Source organism: Metarhizium robertsii (genome assembly GCF_000187425.2).
Source record: "Metarhizium robertsii ARSEF 23 chromosome Unknown MAA_Scf_6, whole genome shotgun sequence".
NCBI classification, from domain to species: domain Eukaryota; kingdom Fungi; phylum Ascomycota; class Sordariomycetes; order Hypocreales; family Clavicipitaceae; genus Metarhizium; species Metarhizium robertsii.
In genome coordinates, this window is record NW_011942204.1 from 592,785 (window position 1) to 613,882 (window position 21,098).

At 49.0% G+C, this 21,098-nt stretch overlaps 8 protein-coding genes across 8 annotated transcripts; 4 read left to right on the top strand and 4 right to left on the bottom strand.

Moving 5' to 3' along the window:
- Positions 1 to 1,530: 1,530 nt before the first annotated feature.
- MAA_00227 (uncharacterized protein) lies at positions 1,531 to 2,693 on the top strand (the record flags this gene model as incomplete). Its single annotated transcript, XM_007818225.2, has 4 exons — positions 1,531 to 1,552; positions 1,753 to 1,847; positions 1,931 to 2,625; positions 2,678 to 2,693. The coding sequence occupies 4 exons, from the start codon at positions 1,531 to 1,533 to the stop codon at positions 2,691 to 2,693; spliced, it is 828 nt and encodes a 275-aa protein (XP_007816416.2).
- A 922-nt stretch (positions 2,694 to 3,615) lies between these two features.
- On the bottom strand, positions 3,616 to 5,532 carry MAA_00228 (Mitochondrial distribution and morphology protein family; the record flags this gene model as incomplete). The annotated part of the gene is made up of 3 exons (XM_007818226.2): positions 3,616 to 5,009; positions 5,068 to 5,480; positions 5,522 to 5,532. The coding sequence occupies 3 exons, from the start codon at positions 5,530 to 5,532 to the stop codon at positions 3,616 to 3,618; spliced, it is 1,818 nt and encodes a 605-aa protein (XP_007816417.2).
- Positions 5,533 to 6,251: 719 nt separating this feature from the next.
- Positions 6,252 to 7,160, top strand: MAA_00229 (pre-rRNA-processing protein; the record flags this gene model as incomplete). Its single annotated transcript, XM_007818227.1, has 3 exons — positions 6,252 to 6,327; positions 6,398 to 6,540; positions 6,603 to 7,160. 3 exons carry the CDS (start codon positions 6,252 to 6,254, stop codon positions 7,158 to 7,160), a joined length of 777 nt encoding a protein of 258 aa, XP_007816418.1.
- Positions 7,161 to 8,363: 1,203 nt separating this feature from the next.
- Positions 8,364 to 9,916, top strand: MAA_00230 (phosphopyruvate hydratase; the record flags this gene model as incomplete). The annotated part of the gene is made up of 5 exons (XM_007818228.1): positions 8,364 to 8,487; positions 8,545 to 8,798; positions 8,857 to 8,948; positions 9,015 to 9,065; positions 9,121 to 9,916. The coding sequence occupies 5 exons, from the start codon at positions 8,364 to 8,366 to the stop codon at positions 9,914 to 9,916; spliced, it is 1,317 nt and encodes a 438-aa protein (XP_007816419.1).
- Positions 9,917 to 10,464: 548 nt separating this feature from the next.
- MAA_00231 (Mitotic checkpoint serine/threonine protein kinase, Bub1) lies at positions 10,465 to 14,111 on the top strand (the record flags this gene model as incomplete). The annotated part of the gene is made up of 3 exons (XM_007818229.1): positions 10,465 to 11,454; positions 11,548 to 11,944; positions 12,001 to 14,111. 3 exons carry the CDS (start codon positions 10,465 to 10,467, stop codon positions 14,109 to 14,111), a joined length of 3,498 nt encoding a protein of 1,165 aa, XP_007816420.1.
- Positions 14,112 to 14,544: 433 nt separating this feature from the next.
- Positions 14,545 to 16,055, bottom strand: MAA_00232 (apurinic/apyrimidinic endonuclease-like protein; the record flags this gene model as incomplete). Its single annotated transcript, XM_007818230.2, has 3 exons — positions 14,545 to 14,918; positions 15,017 to 15,628; positions 15,752 to 16,055. 3 exons carry the CDS (start codon positions 16,053 to 16,055, stop codon positions 14,545 to 14,547), a joined length of 1,290 nt encoding a protein of 429 aa, XP_007816421.2.
- A 447-nt stretch (positions 16,056 to 16,502) lies between these two features.
- Positions 16,503 to 18,127, bottom strand: MAA_00233 (diacylglycerol o-acyltransferase; the record flags this gene model as incomplete). Its single annotated transcript, XM_007818231.2, has 3 exons — positions 16,503 to 17,750; positions 17,821 to 17,924; positions 18,085 to 18,127. The coding sequence occupies 3 exons, from the start codon at positions 18,125 to 18,127 to the stop codon at positions 16,503 to 16,505; spliced, it is 1,395 nt and encodes a 464-aa protein (XP_007816422.2).
- Positions 18,128 to 18,973: 846 nt separating this feature from the next.
- MAA_00234 (zinc finger domain-containing protein) lies at positions 18,974 to 20,788 on the bottom strand (the record flags this gene model as incomplete). The annotated part of the gene is made up of 1 exon (XM_007818232.1): positions 18,974 to 20,788. The coding sequence occupies one exon, from the start codon at positions 20,786 to 20,788 to the stop codon at positions 18,974 to 18,976; it is 1,815 nt and encodes a 604-aa protein (XP_007816423.1).
- Positions 20,789 to 21,098: the final 310 nt, after the last annotated feature.

Below are 21,098 nucleotides of genomic sequence, written 5' to 3' on the forward strand. Positions count from 1 at the left end.
TAACAAGCCTTTGTCGACCAGCATTCATCTATTGCACAATGTCTGGCACATGCAACAAGTCTTCCTCGAGTCACCCGCCCACAAGATTGCTTGGGAGGGGTACGGACCACCCGAGTTGCAATTTGCAGTTTGAAGTATATGTGCTCACCATCACACCCTCGTCATGGCTATTCAACTTGCTTGTGCATCAATCTACGGCCTGGCAGGTCCTATATCCCATTTGAGGCTTCGCACTCCCGGAAGACGTTTTCTAGGAGAGTCCGGTCGTACACCACGAAGTACAGAGAACTCGACTGCGTGATATTCCATTCCATTAAGATGGACTGACTCATTTCAACCCCTGTGGGGTGACTGGCTGACGGGTCGGGCAGTCTTTTGGGCAGAAATTAAATGCCTGCCCAACGTCTCTTCTGGGGCCTACTCTGTGCTTGCGCACAAGCAAAATGAGGTCAAGATTGCTCCTTGTACTATACTTGAGTTCTCCGTTGACGTTTAGTACTTGCAGGCCCAGAGGCTGGCGTCGCCTTTGCACAACAATCGTACCACCTGTAGGTAAGTAGGTACATATTTACCTACTTAAGTACCTAGGGCATGTCTAAGTAAAGTACCTATAGAGCGGCCCGGTTTCTTTCAAGGACCAAGGTTTCGAGTGGATTGTAGGCAAGTATTAGATACATACGTACGTAAGGTAATACTAAGTCGAGTTCAAGGTGACATGGCCGCATCAGTCTGGCCACTGCATCAGCCTCCAGCTGCCACGACCGGAGCTACTTGGCTTCCACGTTTTCGAGACCTGCATGTATGACTCTTACAATCTCCATGCAAGTGACTTTATCAGCTGCCGAATAAAGAATTTCGATTGTGGCTAATTGGAGTACGGAGTAAGGAAGGGCCATAAGGAAGGCCCGCGGGTGGTACCGACGATGGCTCGGTTTTCCGGCGATACCAATGACACTCACAAAACTAGAAAAGTTGCACGGAGCCACTACCATCACCATTTCAATCTGCACATGTGTGTCTGTTGTCCAAACGTGTCCGGCATAGAGCTTCAGAGGCCCGTTGCTCGAACTGCTTTCTTAACTTTCTTAATCTTGCTCTTTGGTCATATAAAAAATTATTTGTCTTGTTATCATCGTCGCCTTTTTTCTTTCTTTTCCCCTTTCCTTTCTTATTCTCAAGGAAGAGAACGAGGCGAGGTTTATTGCACCGTGTCTTGCCTAACGCCTGGCGCAGGGCAAACAAAGCACAACGCCGTCGGCCCCTCCCTTTCCGTGTTAACTGGTCCCTCCCCCTCTCCCCCCTCCCTTCCACCGTCGTCGTCGGGCGACACACAAAAAAATTTCCATCCTCCTGTAACATTGATCTGTCTTCTTCTCTCCACATCTCCTCCTGCCGCGACGCTGAACGCCAGCACACACTTTATCTTCTAACCAACCATCAGCGACACAGCTATCTATCACTTTGGTAGCGCCATCCCGAGCCGTCGTGACGCAGACACACCTTCAAACCCTTATACTGAACCTTGACATCATGCCTGCGAAGAAACAGTGGGGTAAGGAATTCACCACACCCTTCAACGACTTTCTACTTCCTCGCGCACATCCCGTGTATCTACGTGATAGATCCAGATCTACAGATACAGCCCCCGTTGTTTATGATGCGGCTCTGTGGAGACTGCATCCGATCCTAGAAAGCATCTCTGCGCCTGTTCCTGTGCCTGGGCTGCATCTAACTGACCGCTCTTTACCCCAGACGAGGAGGAAAGCGACTCCAGCACTCCCCCTTCTTCTCCTCCTGTTACGGCTGCTCGCCGACGCCAGTTTGAGGATGAGGAAGACGATAGTGATGTGAGTGAACCACTTGCTTCATTCCAAAGCCTGTGGCCCTGCCAACACGTTGCTCGAACGAAGCTGATATCATGTTTGTTCAGGTCCTCGAATCTTGGGATGCCGCTGAGGATTCCGAGGTAGAGCGTGAGAAAGAGCGTAAGGCTGCCGAGGCCAAGGCAAAAGCTGTCGCTGAAGCTGCCGCCAACAAAAAGTCCAAGGCCGAGCGAATCGCCGAACATCAGGCCAACCGCGCTCGTCAACGTGCGGAAGAGGAAGAGGAAAGCGAGGACGATGAGACAGAAGCACAGCGCCGCGAAAGACTACGTCGTACTGAGCAGGAGGCCGATCTGCGTCATGCTGAGGATCTTTTTGGCAGCGTTGGCATCAGTAGCGGCCGCAAGGCTCCGACTATCGGTGCTGCCATTGTTGTCGACGAAAAGGACCCGACCAACACTGTGAATCTTGCTTCTTTACCGCTTTTAAATCCGCAGACGAAGAAGCAGTTTGAACTTGTGCGCACCACGCTTGCGCCTATTATCAATGGGAATAGCAAGAAGGCCCACTATGGTCTCTTCCTTGAAGAATTCGTCAAGGACCTAGCCAAGGATCTATCAAGTGACCAGGTCAAGAAAGTTGCCAGTGCACTGACTCGCCTCAGCAACGAAAAGATGAAGGACGAGAAAGCTTCTGATAAAGGAGGCAAGAAAACGAAGGCTGCCAAAACTAAGACCTCACTTGTTACTACCCGTGCCAATACCACGGATGTGTCAACATATGATGACGATGCGTTCGGAGAGTATGTGCAAACTAGAATTACCATTTCGTATAACTTGCTGACATGTCAACAGCGACGATTTCATGTGAAGAGATCTTTCAAGAATATAACAAAGCAGCTGCTTCAGCCCCCAACCCTTGGCACTACTATGGAGGTCCCATCAACCTGTACAGCAAGAGCATTTACAATCCGCTCATAGCAAACCCTTGCGCCGAGCCTGCGCGGAGACAGATTCTATCCGCTTCTAAAGTGTTCGATTCTGTCGAATTCACTTGATGCTCGCATACCCGCCGTTGAAAAACATCATCCAGAAGACACTTTCTCGGCATGCTTTGTGATTCATGGGGCGAATGAGGATGGATTCGGCTTGGGGGAGAAGCAGAGCGGAAACTAGGATTTGATTATCAGGGGGGGCATTAGACGGGGTCATTCGCATTTTGTGGACAAATTAATGCGTTCTTTGTTCCTATTCGATACCTACATTACGGCTCTCTACTTGTTGATAGCTCCGTCAATGGAGATAGCTTCATCTTGTGGAATATTGTTGGACCGGATACAGTTGAAGGAGGCGTAGTAATTACCTAGACTGAAACAATAGGCTTCAGAAGTCAAAACTCAGTTAAGCCACGCAATATTTGTTGACCTGTGCCTTAAAGGCCAGCGTGAATGTATTGCAGATAACATTCATTATATGTCTAAAGGGGTCCCAAGTTTAGCGTCCCTGATTCCTCTGCCCGATCCGCATGCAAGAGCTTTATTCTCCTGAGAACGCCGTCGTGAATAAGAAAAAAGATTAAAATAAAATAACCCTGGGACCTAGTTTCAACGCCGTACCCCAATTTCGCTGCACTGTCCAAGTTCTGTGCTGTCGCTGTAGTACAATATTCCCTCCATCAATAGCCCATTCGTGTTTCGCTAAGCTACTGAGAAGGTTGCAAGAGCGAAAAGAAAAGAAATACAAACTCAGAGAGGTATTACAATAGAGTAGAGATGTCGTCAAGGGGTATTACATCAAACCACATTTCCCGCCATTCCCATAAATAGAGCGTGGACTGCAAGAGACAGTGTCCAGAATCCAACCTTCTTGAATCGACGGACACGGCTCTGTTGATTTTCCACGTCTTTGGCAAAGGCATCATACGTTTCAACTGATGCGTCATTCATTAGCCCGCAGTCGAACACGGTCCAACTTCCATCAAAATCGCTGAGACGTTTGACTATGCGGCAAGATATTGGAATGTAAGTCTTCTTGGCGTTGATGTAGGCCACAATTGGTCGTACAAGTGCCTGGTTGACGTAGGATATATCCCTTGTGAAGAGAGGTACTGCGGCCTTCACATCATTCATATGAATACGCATGTCCATAATAATATAGCGGCGATCTTCTTCGCCCGGTTCGCCGCCTTCGTTGTTTTCGGTAGCATCGACATGGCCGGCTTCCGAGAGATGTCCAGACTGGAGCAAGACGGGGCTGTTGTCTGTAGAATTTTGCAACAACCGCTGTTTGTTCATAATGACTGCCTCCTCAAGCTGATCATAGAAATCGGCCATTACTTTCGTGATTCCTTCGTCTGTCTCAGCAGGTAGCATTACGTCAGCCACAATGTCAACATTCCCTTCGTAAATCCATCCAAACGGTCCTTCTACCCCTCGGTTTAGATGGTCAATTTTTAGGCCATCAATCCGAAGTCTGCTAAACTTCTGCCAGGCATTCTGTTCTCCCAGTCCCATCATGGCTCCTTGGTCTTGGCGAGACACAATGCCATGGACTTGACGGGGATGGATAGTAAAAAGCGATCCGTCAAACGATCCGGACATATGATTTGCGGATAAAAAGTCGTAGAAAAGCCACTGTTTTCGAAGTCGCGGGAGTTCGCAGGAGTATATGCTAACGGAGAATGGCCGAAAGCCGTCGGGTTGATAAATAGTCAACAACAGATCTTCCAACTTGAATGACTCGATCTCGAAGTCTCCAGGTTGGTGTTCATGTCGGTATGATAGAGGATCTACTTCCTCAATTGGCCACTGTACTGAAGTACGATCCACAACTCCTCTAACCCCATTTACCTCGACATCCTTTAGCAAACCCTTGCCGTTCCACCAATTGAGAAACGACAAAGTGACATTGACGTTGGCAATGGTAACATCAAATTGTGTGTAATTTCCATCATCTTCTGGGTCAGAGTATTCGATAAGGTGCGCCTGTCGGCCAGCAGCTGCCACCGCAGCAGCATCCGAAGAGCCCTTGCTCACAGAAGACTTGACCTGTCCTGGGCGGCGAGAGACAAACACATTTCGAAATGCGATCACTCCATTTTTCCATTTGGGAACAATTGCTGACTCAAAGACAACCGTAACGCCAGCAGATTGCGTCAAGTAATCGCCAACCCACTTCGCAAGAGTTTCTAGATATAAGTATTAGCGCTTCCACCAGACGTAGTAGAGAATTGGCAGGCCGCTTACCTTGTGCAAAGACGGTGTTGATGGAGAAGATGAGAAGAGAAAAGAAAGTCGTGGTCCCAACAAGAATCCACACAATGTGCCCCAACATGAACCAAGAGACGAATGCTCCCCATTCATCGGCATTCCATGGGCGCATGCTTCTGATGGACATCCATTTAAATCGAACTTTGAGTCTCTCCCAGAATCCGTTTGCGGCGGCCAGAAGCTCCTCCTTTGCTGGTCGATGTGGTAACTTTGGCAGGTGGAGGTACTTAGATACCGAAGATGCTATCGATTCATTATCACCTTCACTATTCGGTTGCCCTGGGACCTCTTGCTGCTGTTGACTTGACTCGGGCCGCTTCCTCTCCGGCGACGTGGAAGATCTCCTTGCTATCGCGTGTTCTTTTGCAGGCTTTGTTTCATTAGAGTAGCTGCACTGCTGTTGTTGCGGTAGCTTTATCGAGGTTCGCACCAGTCCGCCATGGTGGTAGCTACGAGTTGGCACTTTATAATACGGCTTCAATAGCCCGGTCGAACGGAGAATGCGCTTCGTAGAGCAAGATGACATGAAGTGCGGAATTGTTATTGTTTGAATAGGGCGTACGTGCCACCATGCCGGAGGGTTTAGACATGTTGATGTCGACAGCGGTTGTTGACCTAGTCTCTGAAGGGACAGCCGTGGAAAGAAACCAGCTACAGGAGCTGCGGTGTACTGTGACCAAAGACGGCTTCCCAGCAGCCGCGATGAAAAGGCCTTAGACATGCTTCCAGATCATGGCGCCTATGAGGAATGAATTCAAGGCGTTGGGGGTCAAACTTTGGTTCGATCGGCCTCGCCCAGATTGAATGGGCTACAGGAGGCGGGCTGATACTATGACGAGAAGAACCAATGTTGCTCCAGGTGCATAAAAGTCGTTTATGACGCGCCGAGAGAGCTGGGTACGTACCGGAACTGCCGCCAAGGTCTGACCAATAGATACGCCACGATAAGCCACCACAAATTTTTGTGAAGATCCCAGCGATCGCAAAAGTCGGCGGTGGGTAACTTTGCTTTTACGCCGCTAACCAAGTTCTTCATCGTGCTTTCACACCATCCAGACTCACCAAGGAAACAATCCCATCATACTTAAGACTGACGCATTAGGGCATCTTGAGGATATTGAAATACAATATCACTCAGATTATATTCGAGTGCAATCACCATGCCTGCCCCTACAGCCTTAAAAAAGGCTGAGGAGACCCCGCTCCAAGCTGTGGCGGCCTCGTCCCAAACGCAAGGTACTTCGAGTTTCTTTATATTTGATAATGTCATATATTCTCTCGCAGTTCGCTAACTATTTTTGACAAGATAACGGGGGCGGGTTTCTGCTCGGGGAGCCAGATGCTATGCCAGTAGATGCAGACGCCGCACCAACAGCAGATGAACAAGAAGATGATTCAATGGCCATCGATGAGGAGGGTCGACCTCGATTTGCTCCATCCAGGGATATTGTAAGAATGCCAATTACAAGATACAGCGGATTTATAATGGGAATTAACTTATCTATCTCTAGGATCCCGTGACAAGAGTTGAAACTCGAAAGATCCCGGTGCCGCCGCATCGAATGACGCCGCTAAAACAAGCATGGCCGTCTATTTACCCTCCTCTAGTTGAACACCTGAAACTACAATGTCGAATGAATATTAAACGCAAGACGGTCGAATTGAGGACTTCGCAGCACACAACCGATTCTGGGGCGCTACAAAAAGGCGAGGACTTTGTGAAGGCTTTCACCCTTGGCTTCGACGTTGACGATGCTGTTGCTTTGCTTAGATTGGATGATCTCTATATCGAAACTTTCGAGATCAAAGACGTCAGAATCATGCACGGTGACAGCCAAGCACGTGCGATTGGCCGCATTGCTGGCAAGGATGGAAAAACTAAATTCGCAATTGAGAACGCCAGCAGAACTCGAATTGTACTGGCCGACTCAAAAATTCACATTCTGGGCGGATTCAAGAATATTCACATGGCACGAGAGTCGGTCGTGAGTTTGATTCTTGGCAAGCCACCAGGCAAGGTGTACGGAAACCTAAGAACCGTTGCTGCAAGGATGAAGGAGAGGTTTTAACGGCCTGGGGATCAAGAGATGATAGCTTTGGTACATAATGGCGTTTGGTTAAGCATGCATTTACAATTGATGATAATCTCAAAGAAAAGATTTGTCACACGGATGATAGCATCGGAGATAAACACGATATGCAATGGGCCAGGCGTAAGTTGCTTGAGTAACAGGCATGACACATATAAAAGCTGGCAAATATGTCAACTGTGGCACAAACATACCTGGAAATTTTGTGAAGATTACCCGTTGGCAACTAAGTGGGCTAGGAAAAAACACTTATTAGTCGCTGATAGGTATTGACATTTGTCACCACGAAGTGTACCATAAGACCCGTCCAGTCAGCTGCGAATGTCTTATTAGTTACCCGTTTGACAAATTTGACAACAGTATCAGGGTGCGGTTCTTCATTGGTTCAAATTGTAGCCGAATAGTAGGATACATTGAACCTCTGCATAATTCCCTGATGTCGCAAGTAAACCCTTATCAGGCACTGGTGAAACGCAGAGTCCTTTTTCCCTGTGCCTCATGCCCGCCCTGCGCACGATGCACGTGTTGTCTTGCCCCTCGCCTTTCAGCCCCCTCTTCTTTCCTAGTTGACTGTTGCCCCTCTCTCTCTGGGCTGTTGGATACTGCCCCACCTGCAACTAGGATCCAATTATTACACAAGTTGGCCGCAGCAACCTTCCTGGATCCAGACGTCCCGCCCAAACACGCAGCTCAAAAACCTCACACTTGACCTCAACAAATACCCTCCTGCAAAGCTTTCTCCAAGCCATTCGAGAAAACCACTCGAAAATTGCCATTAACCCTCCTGAATTGGTACGTATTCTAACATCTGAGCTTTACTTGGTCTCTCTTTGTTTTCATCCTTACCTCTGCACATCTACGCCACCATTCTACCCCTCCATCCCAGCTGTCATTCGACGAAGATCTAGCCTAAAGCTTGGTCTTTGAGGCATATTCGAACCAGTCCTTAGGCTCGTATTATTCCTTCCAGTTTCCTCTCTGCTATATGGTTTTCTCCCTTTGAGCAAATAAAATGGCAACTTACTGTTCGGGCTAATTCTATTTTTGTTTCTCGCCCTGTTTTAACAGTTCAGTTGGTAGTATCCATTGTCTTGCCCAAACGTTGCATTGTCGGTCCAGCTCTTGGCTAACATTTCTCCGGGCTATTTTGCAGAATCATATCAAACTACCTGACCTTTAAAAATGGCCATCACCAAGGTTCACGCGCGGTCCGTATACGACTCTCGTGGTAACCCCACCGTCGAGGTTGACGTCGTTACCGAGACTGGCCTGCACCGAGCTATCGTTCCCTCCGGAGCTTCTACCGGTTCGTCCCGATACTCCTCCATCCCAATACTTGTGCAATGCATAACCGAGAATACAGGTCAGCACGAAGCCTGTGAGCTTCGAGATAATGACAAGTCCAAGTGGGGCGGCAAGGGCGTTAGCAAGGCTGTTGAGAATGTTAACACGATTATTGGCCCTGCCCTGATCAAGGAAGGCATTGATGTCAAGGACCAGTCGAAGGTCGACTCTTTTCTCAATGACCTTGATGGCACTGACAACAAGACTAAGCTCGGCGCCAATGCCATCCTTGGTGTCAGTCTGGCTATTGCCAAGGCTGGTGCTGCTGAGAAGGTAGGATGACTGCAACTAGGCTGGCCAATTCCAGGTTTCAATTGCTAATTTTGACAAGGGTGTTCCCTTGTACGCTCATATTTCCGATCTGGCCGGAACCAAGAAGCCTTATGTTCTTCCCGTTCCCTTCATGAACGTTCTCAACGGCGGGTAAGTAACTCTAGGATTGTGCATTATTGTTCAGTATTACCGGGAACGGATGGCTAACTAGATTAGCTCTCACGCTGGCGGCCGTCTTGCTTTCCAGGAGTTCATGATTGTCCCCTCGTAAGTCATACCTACATCACCTATATATTCGGTCTGTCACTAATAAAACTTGTAGTGATGCTCCCACTTTCTCCGAGGCCATGCGCCAGGGTGCTGAGGTATACCAGAAGCTCAAGTCTCTGGCCAAGAAGAAGTATGGCCAGTCCGCAGGCAACGTGGGTGATGAGGGCGGTGTTGCTCCCGATATTCAGACCGCTGATGAGGCCCTTGAGCTCATCACCGACGCCATCGAGCAGGCAGGCTATGCTGGCAAGATGAATATTGCCATGGATGTTGCGTCAAGCGAGTTCTACAAGACAGACGCAAAGAAGTATGACCTTGACTTCAAGAACCCTGATAGCGACCCAAAGAAGTGGATCACCTATGAGGAACTCGCTGCCATGTACTCAGATCTCTGCAAGAAGTACCCCATTGTCAGCATTGAGGACCCCTTCGCTGAGGATGATTGGGAGGCTTGGAGCTATTTCTACAAGACCCAGGATATTCAGATTGTCGGTGATGATCTGACTGTCACCAACCCCCTCCGCATCAAGAAGGCTATCGAGCTTAAGGCCTGCAACGCTTTGCTCCTCAAGGTCAACCAGATTGGTACCCTGACTGAGTCTATTCAGGCAGCCAAGGACTCCTACGCTGACGGCTGGGGGGTCATGGTTTCCCATCGATCCGGTGAGACAGAAGATGTCACCATTGCCGACATCGTCGTGGGTATCCGATCTGGCGAGATCAAGACTGGTGCCCCATGCCGCTCTGAGCGTCTGGCTAAACTCAACCAGATTCTCCGAATCGAGGAGGAGCTCGGAGATCAAGCCATCTATGCCGGTGCTAACTTCCGCAAGTCGGTTAACCTCTAAATGCAATGTATCTACCATTGTCGTTGCCAAACTGTGGCAATTGACCAAAAAAGTGGTTTACACACCGTAATGAAGAATGAAATCAAAATGACGAGGTAAAACGCGCGGGAAATAAGATAACAAAAGTCAACGCAAATAGATCAGTAAAACAAGGTATTGAGAGCGGAGACAGCAGGCAAATATCATCAAGAAACAAAGTTCTTCAAGTGGTTACAAGCATTACATCATGTTTCCGTGAAACCATCCATCGCGAAAAGGTAACACATAGGTCTAGGTACCAAACATATTAGCACTAGGTTAGTACATACCTAGGTACTTACGGTAGCTAGCAGGTACCTAACGTACTCGGGCGTCGTCTCAGTCGATGACCTTGTGTGGCGGGTTTGGCCTCAGCAGCCACATTGTGGCTGTTGCCACAGCAACTCTTGGAAGAAACACAACATTACTGGGAATAAAAACAATGTGGCGTAAGTTTTCAGTCACTAACATCTAACATCAGAAGTCGCAGTTCAAAAAGAACTGGCTGCTCCAGTGCATTCTAACTCATAATGGCAGCCTCGAGTACCCTCATTGATTTCGATGTCATCGAAGGACAAAAGGAGAATATACAGTCTTTGCCCGGTGGACGATCGGCAAGGAAGTTAGCAGAGTTGTACTCTCCATCACCTCTGCATAAACTCGCGACACCGACTCCCTCGGATACCAAAAATGTCCACGATTGCATTCGCGCCGAATATGAGGCAGAAATTCAGAATATCTCTGAATCAGATGATCCGCTGGACGTGTTCGACAGGTACGTCAGATGGACACTGGACGCGTACCCGACGGCACAAGCAACTCCACAATCGCAGCTGCACACGCTCCTTGAACGCGCCACAAAGACATTCATCACCTCTGCACAATATAAAAATGACCCTCGCTACCTGAGGCTCTGGGTTCATTACATCCACTTCTTCTCAGACACCCCAAGAGAGGCCTACATGTTTCTCTCGCGTCATGGAATAGGAGAAGGGCTGGCCCTCTTTTACGAGGAGTACGCTGCTTGGTTGGAAGCTGCAGGAAGATGGGCACAAGCAGAGGAGGTCTATAAGCTCGGGATCGAGCGTGAGAGTAGGCCTGTTCAGAGATTGATGCGAAAGTTCAAGGAGTTCGAGGAACGAATAGCGCAGCAGCCGGCCGACGCCATTGAGCCGTCGTCGCCAGCCCTTCCTACCGTTCGTCCAGCGCTGGCCGCAAAGGTCGATCCTTTTGGATCTTTGTCGCGGCCCAGCGACCCGCAAGCGTCACGGCCTAGGAGCGGTGCCGGCAGCGCCAGTTCAAAGCCAGCCAAATCAAAGCTTGCTATCTTTTCAGATGCGGATGCCAAGCCAGCACCTTTGTCATCTAGGGCAGAAGGGTCCAAGGGATGGGAATCAATTGGATCATTGTCTGACCGTAAGAAAGAAAACGTCATGGAACCGAAGCCGTGGGTTGGAGAGACGTTGAAAGCCGGTGGAAAGAAGAGTACTGCGCCGAAGATGGCAGTGTTCAGGGACCCGGTAAGTTTCCGAACTGAGTACACCCTTTCCAAGCCCATATATTGATGAGAATAGGACTAATTTATTGGCCGTGCCATGTATTCGTTAATCCAGTCGCTATCTCAAATACACAATGTCGTCCTTGTATCGGCCAAAAGCCAAGTGACTGTGCACCCTCAAACAGGAAAGAAAGAATACATATTCGTTGACCTTGCAGCTGTGTACCCAACCCCGGAAGAACCTGGTTCAGAACTGAGTTTTGAGGAAATTATTGCGGCACGTCGTGGTTGGTTGGATCGATCTTGGGGCCATGAGACCGTGGAGGACGATTTTGTCACTGAGCCGATACAATTTCTCAGTGGGTTTGAGGAGATCAGCCGTGGTGTTAGTAACAAACTTGCTATTCACCGAGATCCGATGTTTTTCGATGAAAATGGAGGCATGAAAGAGCACCCTCGAGAGCCTCGTGTTGCAAAAAAGAAAATCATGGAAGTCAACGAGACCCAAATCAGTATGCCAGATATCAAATTTTGCCTTATTAGACTTGGTGGAGCTGACATTTTCTAGTCAAGGCAAAGTTGGAATCCCCCTCAGGTCCCAAATTTCGCAAGAAGCAAACATCTGAGCCGACAATGACGCTCCACACGAAGGCAGCGACTGACGATATATATGACATTTTCAACGCCCCTCTTAAGCTGGCCAACGGAAACGAAAGCGCAGAGGATGAGGATTACGAGACAGATGGCGACTATACCACTGACGGCGAAAGCACAGGCACAACTAGACAACTCGATGCTACCAGTCAACATGGCGACGGCGGGACTGCTGACACAAAGAGTCTAAGTGAGTGGTCAGAATTTTCAGCTCAAAAGCACATCCCAAATGTTGAGACAGACGATGTGGACGGCACTCTTCCAATACAGAGCGATTATGACGGCCATATTGAGGAGGCAGAACCCGGAGAGCAAACCTGTCCAACAACTTGTCCGAATGATGAAGCAATGGTTGCCCCTCCGGATGAGCAGTCTCCTCCGAAAACCCGCACAGTATTCGTTCCCATTCCTCCAGAAGATTATGACCCCCCGACACGGCCGTATAGGGACCCGGCCGAGGTGGCGAATAATCGACTCCCGTTTATGACTCCAATTACGGAGCGGACAGAATGCTCACTTGATGTTGATCTTGAACGTCAAGACACATTCAAAACACCATGTAGACGAGATGGAGTTACCAATGACATGGGAGAAGACCAGTCAGACGACGAGCCCTTGAGCAGCCCTCTTAGAGAAATTGTGGACGACGAATGTCCTATGCCGAAAATCCCTGCTGCCCTGGTCCCAAAATCCAGATCTATTGTCAAGGAACCCTCTACCAACCCGATTCCCCCAAAAGGTCCCGTTATTAAAGATATCCAATGCAATCCCGTTGACATTTCTATCCGTCAAGAAATTCTAAACAGCCTTCAACCTCCTTTGAGTTCGTATGCCGGGTTCTACGACCGAAGTGGGCAAAAATACGAATTCGGAGCTGATATTCGCAAGTTTACCAAGGCCTTGAACAGATTGAGCAAGGGCGGCGCCGACAAGACGGGACCTCTCCCATCTCCAGTCATGATTAAGTTTCCCAGCACAACCCGAGTATATACCTTGAAACGGGAGCTTGGTGCAGGGGCATTTGCCCCTGTCTATCTAGTCGAAAACTCGTCTCCGCAGGAGAATGAAAATGACGAGAATGCAGTGGCCACAATGGGCAAAGGCATGTTTGCTGTTAGTCACCGAAATGACTTGGAGGCACTCAAGATGGAAGTACCACCAACTCCCTGGGAGTTCTACATCATGAGGCTTGCACACTCTCGTTTAGGTCCGCAGCACCGTGCAGCAGCTTCTCTGTCTTATGCGCATGAGCTACAGCTATATCAAGACGAAGGATTCCTTTTTCTACCATATCACCCTCATGGAACACTCCTAGACTTGGTTAACTTCTTCAGAGCCGAGCCGTCTGGTTTAATGGATGAGCAATTGGCAATGTTCTTCTCCATTGAGCTCATGCGCACTGTTGAAGCCCTTCACACCAAGAACATACTACATGGTGATCTCAAGGCCGATAATTGCCTGCTTCGGCTAGATACGATGTCTTCGGAAGAACCTCTGTTAACGCCATGGAAAGCGGACGGCAGTGGCGGCTGGGCATCGAGAGGCATCTTTCTCATTGACTTTGGTCGGGGCATTGACATGAAGGCCTTTGCTTCGAACGTGGAATTTATCGCCGACTGGAAGACTTCATCGCAGGACTGCGCGGAGATGCGCGAAGGACGCCCGTGGACATGGCAAATCGACTACCACGGTCTGGCAGGTATCATTCACTGTCTGCTCTTTGGAAAGTACATTGAAACTCAACGATGCGACCAAGGTGGGCTTGGTCGTACCGGCAGAAAATATAAGATCCGGGAAAGCTTGAAGCGATACTGGCAGGCAGATCTTTGGTCTGAGTGCTTCGAAGTGCTACTTAACCCCGGGTCATTTTTAGAATTTGAAGATGGGTGTAAGATGCCGGTGCTGAAGTCATTAAAAAGCCTGCGAGGAAGAATGGAACAGTGGCTTGAAGCAAACTGTGATCGTGGTGTCGGCTTGCGATCTCTAATTGGCAAGTTGGAAGGATACACAAAAACTCGCAGGTAAAAAGAAACCTTGGAGTGATTTCATGGCTGGGGGAGTATCTCATTCAGATTGTTCTGACTCAAGTCAGGAGGAGCCGTCGTTATCTTCATTCACACCATTAGGCTTATAGGGCAGACATTGATTATCTGGCGTTTCCCCTGAGTGTTTGCAGCACTGAACAGAATTAGCATGTAACCATATCTGTTGAACTTCAATGGTACAAATAATATTACATATACATAGAGGAACATGACAATACCGATGATTATTCGATTCCATCTTCTTGTTAGCACGGCCAAGATCTTCTGCTTTCCCAGCTATTTTGATCCAAGACGACCCGTGCTGAGTAATAAATAGCCGGTATGTACTAAGGTCTCACGGTCCCTGCAAAAGAAGGGGAATTTGGAATCGTCTAGTCACTCTCTTCGCCTGAGTCGTGTGTGTTCTTCCGGTTTTACACAATTCTTTTCGCCCTTGAACCTTTCTTAGCATTCTTGACCGATCTTTTGTCAACCTGGTCTTGGATTCTGTTGCGCTCTGCTGCACCTTTGGCCTGAAGTTCCTTTTCTTTCTCCTTGAACTCGTCGCTCTCTGGGTCCATTCCTATGAGGCTCTCTAGTAGCTTGATTTCATCTGCCCAGACTTGCTTGTCTTCAACTGTCTTTCCGTCTGGGCCCTTCTTATCGATGGGTGTCTCCAGGATCATGGGCATATTGCAAAAGTTATCGCAATTCATGACGCCGTGGAACGCGCGGAGGCCTAGAAAGCCGGTTCCGATATTCGCATGCAGGTCTCGATTGGAATTAAGGGGGGCTTTGCTATCATTCACTAGCAAAGGATATTAGTTTACTACAAGGCGGGAAACGTAAGATGGTTTATCTTGCGTAAAATGTTTTCGGCGGTATTGAAGGGTAGGCAATACTTACAGTGGAACGCCTTGAGATATCTATATCCAACAGTCTTGTCGAATGCCTCCATGGTCTTTTTAAATGCATCTGGGGTCCGTAGGTCGTACCCAGCTGCGAATGCATGGCAGGTATCTATGCAGACGCCTACTCGATCCTTCTGGTCTACCAACGCAATAATGTCCCTCAAGTCTTCCCAGGTTGAGCCAATCACATTGCCCGCACCGGCCATATTCTCTAGGACTGTAATCACTGATTGAGTCGCCTTGTGTGAACGGTTCAATTGTGCAGCAATCCGGCCAATTGCCGCTGGTCGGGCCTCTCCTCCAGTTGAGCCTGGATGGAAATTGTACAATTTGATCCCGAGTTGTTCACATCTCTCAAGATCGTCAACGAAGCTTTTGTAGGCTTGTGCGGCCTTGGACTCGTCCGCTTGCGCCAGATTGACGAGATACGACCCATGGGGTAGGGCATGCTCTGCGGTGCTGTAATTGTGCTCTTTGCAGTTGCTAGTGAAGAGATCACGGGCCTCTGTAGGAATTGGAGGATTGTCCCATTTGCGTTGAGACTTGAGAAAGAGAGCGAATGAGTTGGCTCCAATCTGGACGGCGTTGGAAACAGCATTTTGGACCCCTATGCGAAAGGATAACGACATGTGATTAGTTCTAAATGGGGTGAATCTAGTAAATATTCCGTAGAAGACGTGAAAGGGGCTGAATTCCATCCCAATTCGTCCCAACTCTATCCACAACTCACCTCCAGCGGCACTAACATGAGCGCCTATGTACATGGCCTTGGTCAGAGAAGACACGGTTGTCCTGTCTGCCAACTTCATTGCGCTTTCTTCCGCCTTTGCGTTTGTCTTGGGCCTTTTTTGTTGCTTTTTACTCTGTGTGCTACCTTCTCTTTCGGTTACGGAGTCTAACTTTCGCTTGCCGGTGATTTTCGTTGCCACTTTCGTGACGGCGCTTTTCGACTTCTTGATGGTTTTGGGAGCCGCCCCGTCAGAGTCCTCGTTGTAGCTTACCACCTGCCGTTTCCTAGGGGATGCTCGAGGCATTTTGGTAGATACGTAGCTTGATTCAGATGGATGTCGTCGATTGGGATGTTGTTTCGAGGTTTGACGAGAGCAGACTTCTTCGCTGACCCCATTGCCTTCACGCGACCCAACGCCGAAGTTGTCAACGCGAAGTCACGTGCGTGATACCAGCTCTGCAATTCACCCACAAACGAGTACCCGTTAACAACTAAGTGGGTTATTTAGAGCAGTCACTGTAATCTTGAGGTCAGTTTTCATGGTGTCACAAACAAATGTAATCGTTTTTTCCTTTCTTTTTCTTTTTTCGAGAATACACTATTTTCATCGTGAGTTTACCGGGACAATTCTACCGTGCATGTTATCGAACACCGTCTTGAAGCCTCTATTAGAGTAACCAGTAGTGATTATTGATCTAGTTACAAACAAGTTCGCCCCCAGCCAACAGAGTGTCATAGCGTTCGCAACCCTTTACGATAGAATGCGCAATTCAGGAACCGTATTCAAATTTGAGAATTTGTCCTTGTAAGCGTCATAGAGCCGTTCAACTTCTTCCACATACAATTCATGGTATTTGTCAATAACTTCTTGAGAGGGGTGCTCTTCGGTTGGCTCGTTGATCTCAATGGGCCGCCCGACCACAATGTTGACGGCCCGTCGGTAAGGCATCAAACCGACATCATAATTGAGAAGTCCACGGCCATGAAGAGCCGGGATCGTAAATTTGAATACTTTCAAAAGGATCATTTGGATCTTGTGGACCATGGGATGCGTTTTCGGACTCAGTTGATCATATAAGTCATTCTCACCGAAACCAATCACCGGCACAAGGTCTGCTCCCGATCTCAGGGCCATCTTGACAAAGCCTTTGCGCCCTTTGAGAATCAGGCGAAGCGTTCCGGGTTCGGCTTGTAGAGATTCACGAGCGCCTCCAATAACAATTGTGACCGCCCGCCCCTGCCCATCGTTGCTAGCTCCCCCTTTAGACAGGGTATTTCGAATGGATTCTTTCGAAACAGATCGAATTCCCATAGCCAAGATCCAGTCGCGGTAGAATGGAAGGCGAAAATTAGAATCAAGTGTTAGCAAACTGTTGGTAATACCAGGGAACTTCTCTGAGAATCCCAATGCGTTGGTAGCAAAGGCACACCAGGCGCCATGGGAAATGATCCCATGTGGATGATATCCAAAAATGTACTTCCTGTTGGGAGGCAAGTCAAATGTCTTATGAAGAGCGGCTGGAAAGTATCCCGCAAATAGCTTCCAAAGCGGCAACGATCGAAGCCATTCGGATCTGTAAGAAAGTTTGCCGTCCATCGCTGCGTTAGAAAACGACAGGTGAACAAGGTAAGGAACGAGGATGGGCCAGGTCAGAGGGTTCGCGCAGCTGAACCAGAAACAGGACACCAGCACGACAATAGACATAGAGTGGAAAAGGACTGCTGCTGTCTGCATACGACGTTTAAAGGGCACACGAAGGGGGGCGAATCGAATGCCTCCAGCTCTCCAAGCCTCCCTCTCGTGAGCGTCTCGGTGCATCCCACTAAAGAGGGTAGGATAAGGCAAGTAATCCCCGTTGGTGATCTTTTTATCCTCCCCGAGCTTGTCGGTTTGAAGAGCTGCAGAGTATGACTTGCCGTTTTCCTCCGCCACAACACTGGGATTCGATGATTCAGATTGGTCAATCAGTTTGCCATCATGTGCCAGGTCCTGTCCAGCCTCGCGATTACAGGTTAGTTTAAATATTAGAAAACGATCGACGTAGAGAGGAAACCATGGTGTTCCTTACTGTCTGGACTGTCGTGTCTGAATCTTCAAGTTCAAGTGGTGGAAAGTCCTGCTTATCATGCGGATTTGACTCCACGACAACTTTTTCGTTCGTTTGACTGCCCACTGCATCAAATATCCGTTAGTAAGAATATTATTTCTCTGTCTGTCCAGTTTCTATGACATCGAGACAGCCCCAAGTCCTCTAGACTCCAGAGGCAAGCTCCCCTTCAACAGCAGCAATTGAACTGTTCGGCACGACGAGACAATGTCAAAGTTGACTTACTCCCTGATGAAAGGGTAGCCTGCAGGTTATCAACGGAAGACATTGTTTTCCCTCCCCGTCTAAATTCCGATGCAGTTCACCGGTCTTCGTAGTAGGAAGAAGAAAATCTCGCCAGCCCATCTAGTTGCTATGCGTCTGAAATGGCGCCTTTGGCCACGGTGGACGCAGGAAGGCGGCGCAACGAAAGGGCGTCCACCCCCTCGAAAAACTGAGATAAGAGTTATCAGAGGTCGCCACCGATCGACGACTTTGGATTTGGTAGACGGTACAGATCGCTTGCCTCGTAGCTGCTGGTGGACAAATAGATTTCGGAGCTTCTTACCGTGCTCATAAGCTCAGGTCTCATATGTTTAACCCAATGACGTACGAGACACAATGACTCGGCACGTGAAATATCCCAGCATAGCCGCTTTCTCCATTAGGCCCACAGAAGTACCTGCACAACCCTGGACAGCCCGTCGCAGTGGCCCAACGGTTTAACGACAGGGCCACTGCTCATTACACAACACAGCCACGAAGGCGTTCATTCACAACCAACTTGATCCGAAGCATTTGGCCAGAAAGGGGGAGGGAGGAGGCTCTGAACTACTGCGTCATAAATGAGCCAAAGTACAGTATACGAGAATCACCCTTGCCATATAAGTACAATTCCCAGACCAAAGAGTCTCCCAAACCTATAATGTAACATCCGAATGCCGCCTTTTGGTCACAATAGTTAGTCATCCCATGCCTGTTCCATAATCCGGGAAAAAATCAAAACGCTAAACTATGAGCAATTCAAGTGAGGTGCCTGTCTTACAGAACCCAGCTTGCTCATACTTTCCATCGGCCCTATTTAAGATCACATAAAGGTTGAAGAAAGATCCAGATAAGAACAAGTTGCTAACCCTCACGTAGTCGAAGCACCTTCACGAGTGTCAAGTTGTTTCCTCAGGCTAGCCACCTCCTGGTCAAGTGAAACAACCTTGTCTGAAAGAGACTTGATCTTGTCCTCTAGCAGACGGATATATTCCCAAACGCTAGGGTCGCTTTGCGCAAACATATTGCCACTATCGCCGGAAGGTTGAGCACCGCTCGGCGTGCGACCGTGAGAATATGTGCCTGAATTTGGTGCCACAAAACCTGGATGTGACAATCCTGGTAGTTTGGGCCTTGCCTGACCGCTGCTGTGTGGTGACTGCAGGTCCGATGGCGGCCTGCCAACTTGCTGCTGTTGATATTGTTGGGTCATAGTAGGGGACCGTTGTCTCGCCAAGTTCGCAGAGTCGTGACTTGGAAGCCCGGGGCTAAGAGGCTTCGGACTCTCCGTCATACCCGCCTGTGAGTACATTCCCGAGCCTCCAGGGCCGCCGGGAATAGAGGAAACGCTAGTGTTTGCCGTATGGCTGCTCGCCATGCTGTCGGGAACACTGGTGGAGCTAATCGTGCCAGCCTGACTTAGATTCACATTCGGTGGATAGAGGCCGCTCGCTGACGGTCGAGGACCTGCTGGAGGATATGTACGAGAGTGTGCGCCATAGTTGTCACCAGACGAGTGTTGTACACCCATGCTCGGAAGACTTTGTCGTCTGAGCTCTTCGTCTTCCACACTATCATAGGCCACTCCTGACATAGTTGAGTCATCTCCTTCGCCTATGGTCCCGTCCAATTCATCACCGTCAGCAAAGCTGCCCATGCTAGCTCGTCGACCCGCACAACCTCCTGCTCCTTTGCTATGTCGTGCCAGAGCATCTCCACGCGCAAATTTCCGGTCACACTTTGGACAAATATGTGGTTTCTCTCCTGTATGGAGTTTTCCATGTCGTTTCAAATCATGAAGCCGGCGAAATCGCATTTGACACTCCGTACAGACATATGGCTTTTCTTGGCTATGAGTCAAGAGATGGCTCTTGAGATTATGATGGCGTGTAAACTCAGTACTGCAATACGGACACTTGTGTTTTTTGCCACCAGATGATGTGGGTGAGCTCTGAATCTGGCTCGGCATTGGGAAGCTCATGCCTCGATTGAGTGGTTCAGAGAGGTTTGCGTCAGTTTGTAAAGACCCAGGATACGACATTGAACCAGACTGTGGTCTCTCGTCTGGTGACATAAGTTGGTGACCTTGGACTTGATCATTTTTCTTGGAATCCAAGTCCATCGGGGCGGGGCTCTCAGCAACAGGGGCGGACGGTACATTGTTTGAATTCGCGTTCGCATTTGCAGGAGGACTACCTTCGTCACGATCATGGTCATCCATATGAGCAGCATTCCCGGTAGCCATGGAGAGCTCGGTCGCTGCTTTCGTTGCAGGCTCCATGTTTGCGGTCGGAGCAAGCTGAATGGTGTCAGAAGGACGGCTCATCGCTTGAGCGACACCAGACATTAGGGACTCAAGTACTGAACGAGCCGGGTCAGGGCTAATGGAAGAACTGTGAGCCTGCTCCTCGACCCTTCGTCGACGCTCGTCTTCGAGAGCCGCAGCGCCTGTGAGAGGCACGGCAGGTCGAATGGTCGTCGCAAGAGACAGTCGGGCGACCTTGGAGGGCGAGCCAGGTGGTTTGGAAAGCTGCGCGGCACGAGATCGCGGTGACACGGACTCGGATTCGCGTTGTCGTTTAGTTAGTCTCACGATGTCGTCGGATGGGGCTGTAGTAGCAGAGACGGAATTCTGATGACCGGGTGGCGGGCCTTCTGTTGCAAGACTGGCAACGTTTGATGCCATAGATATCCTGAATTAACGTATCTAACGAATTGAAGAAATAGGTTCGATCATGCGAGATGATGCCTACTGTTAAAATTATGGACAGTTCAGATCATCGAAGCATGTTGAGGCTGCCGTTATCCAGGTGTGGCTGAAGAACGTGGCGAGAGCTGGACCTTTTTTTGTTTTTTTTTTTCGTTGTTTTTTCTTCGTCCTGATTTAGACGGCCGAGAACGACGAGCGGTGGCAAAATCGCGAAGAGTAGGAATTGCGGCCTAAAAGAATTCAAACTCAGGGGACGGCGGTCTCGAAACAATTTCCGGGTCATTTA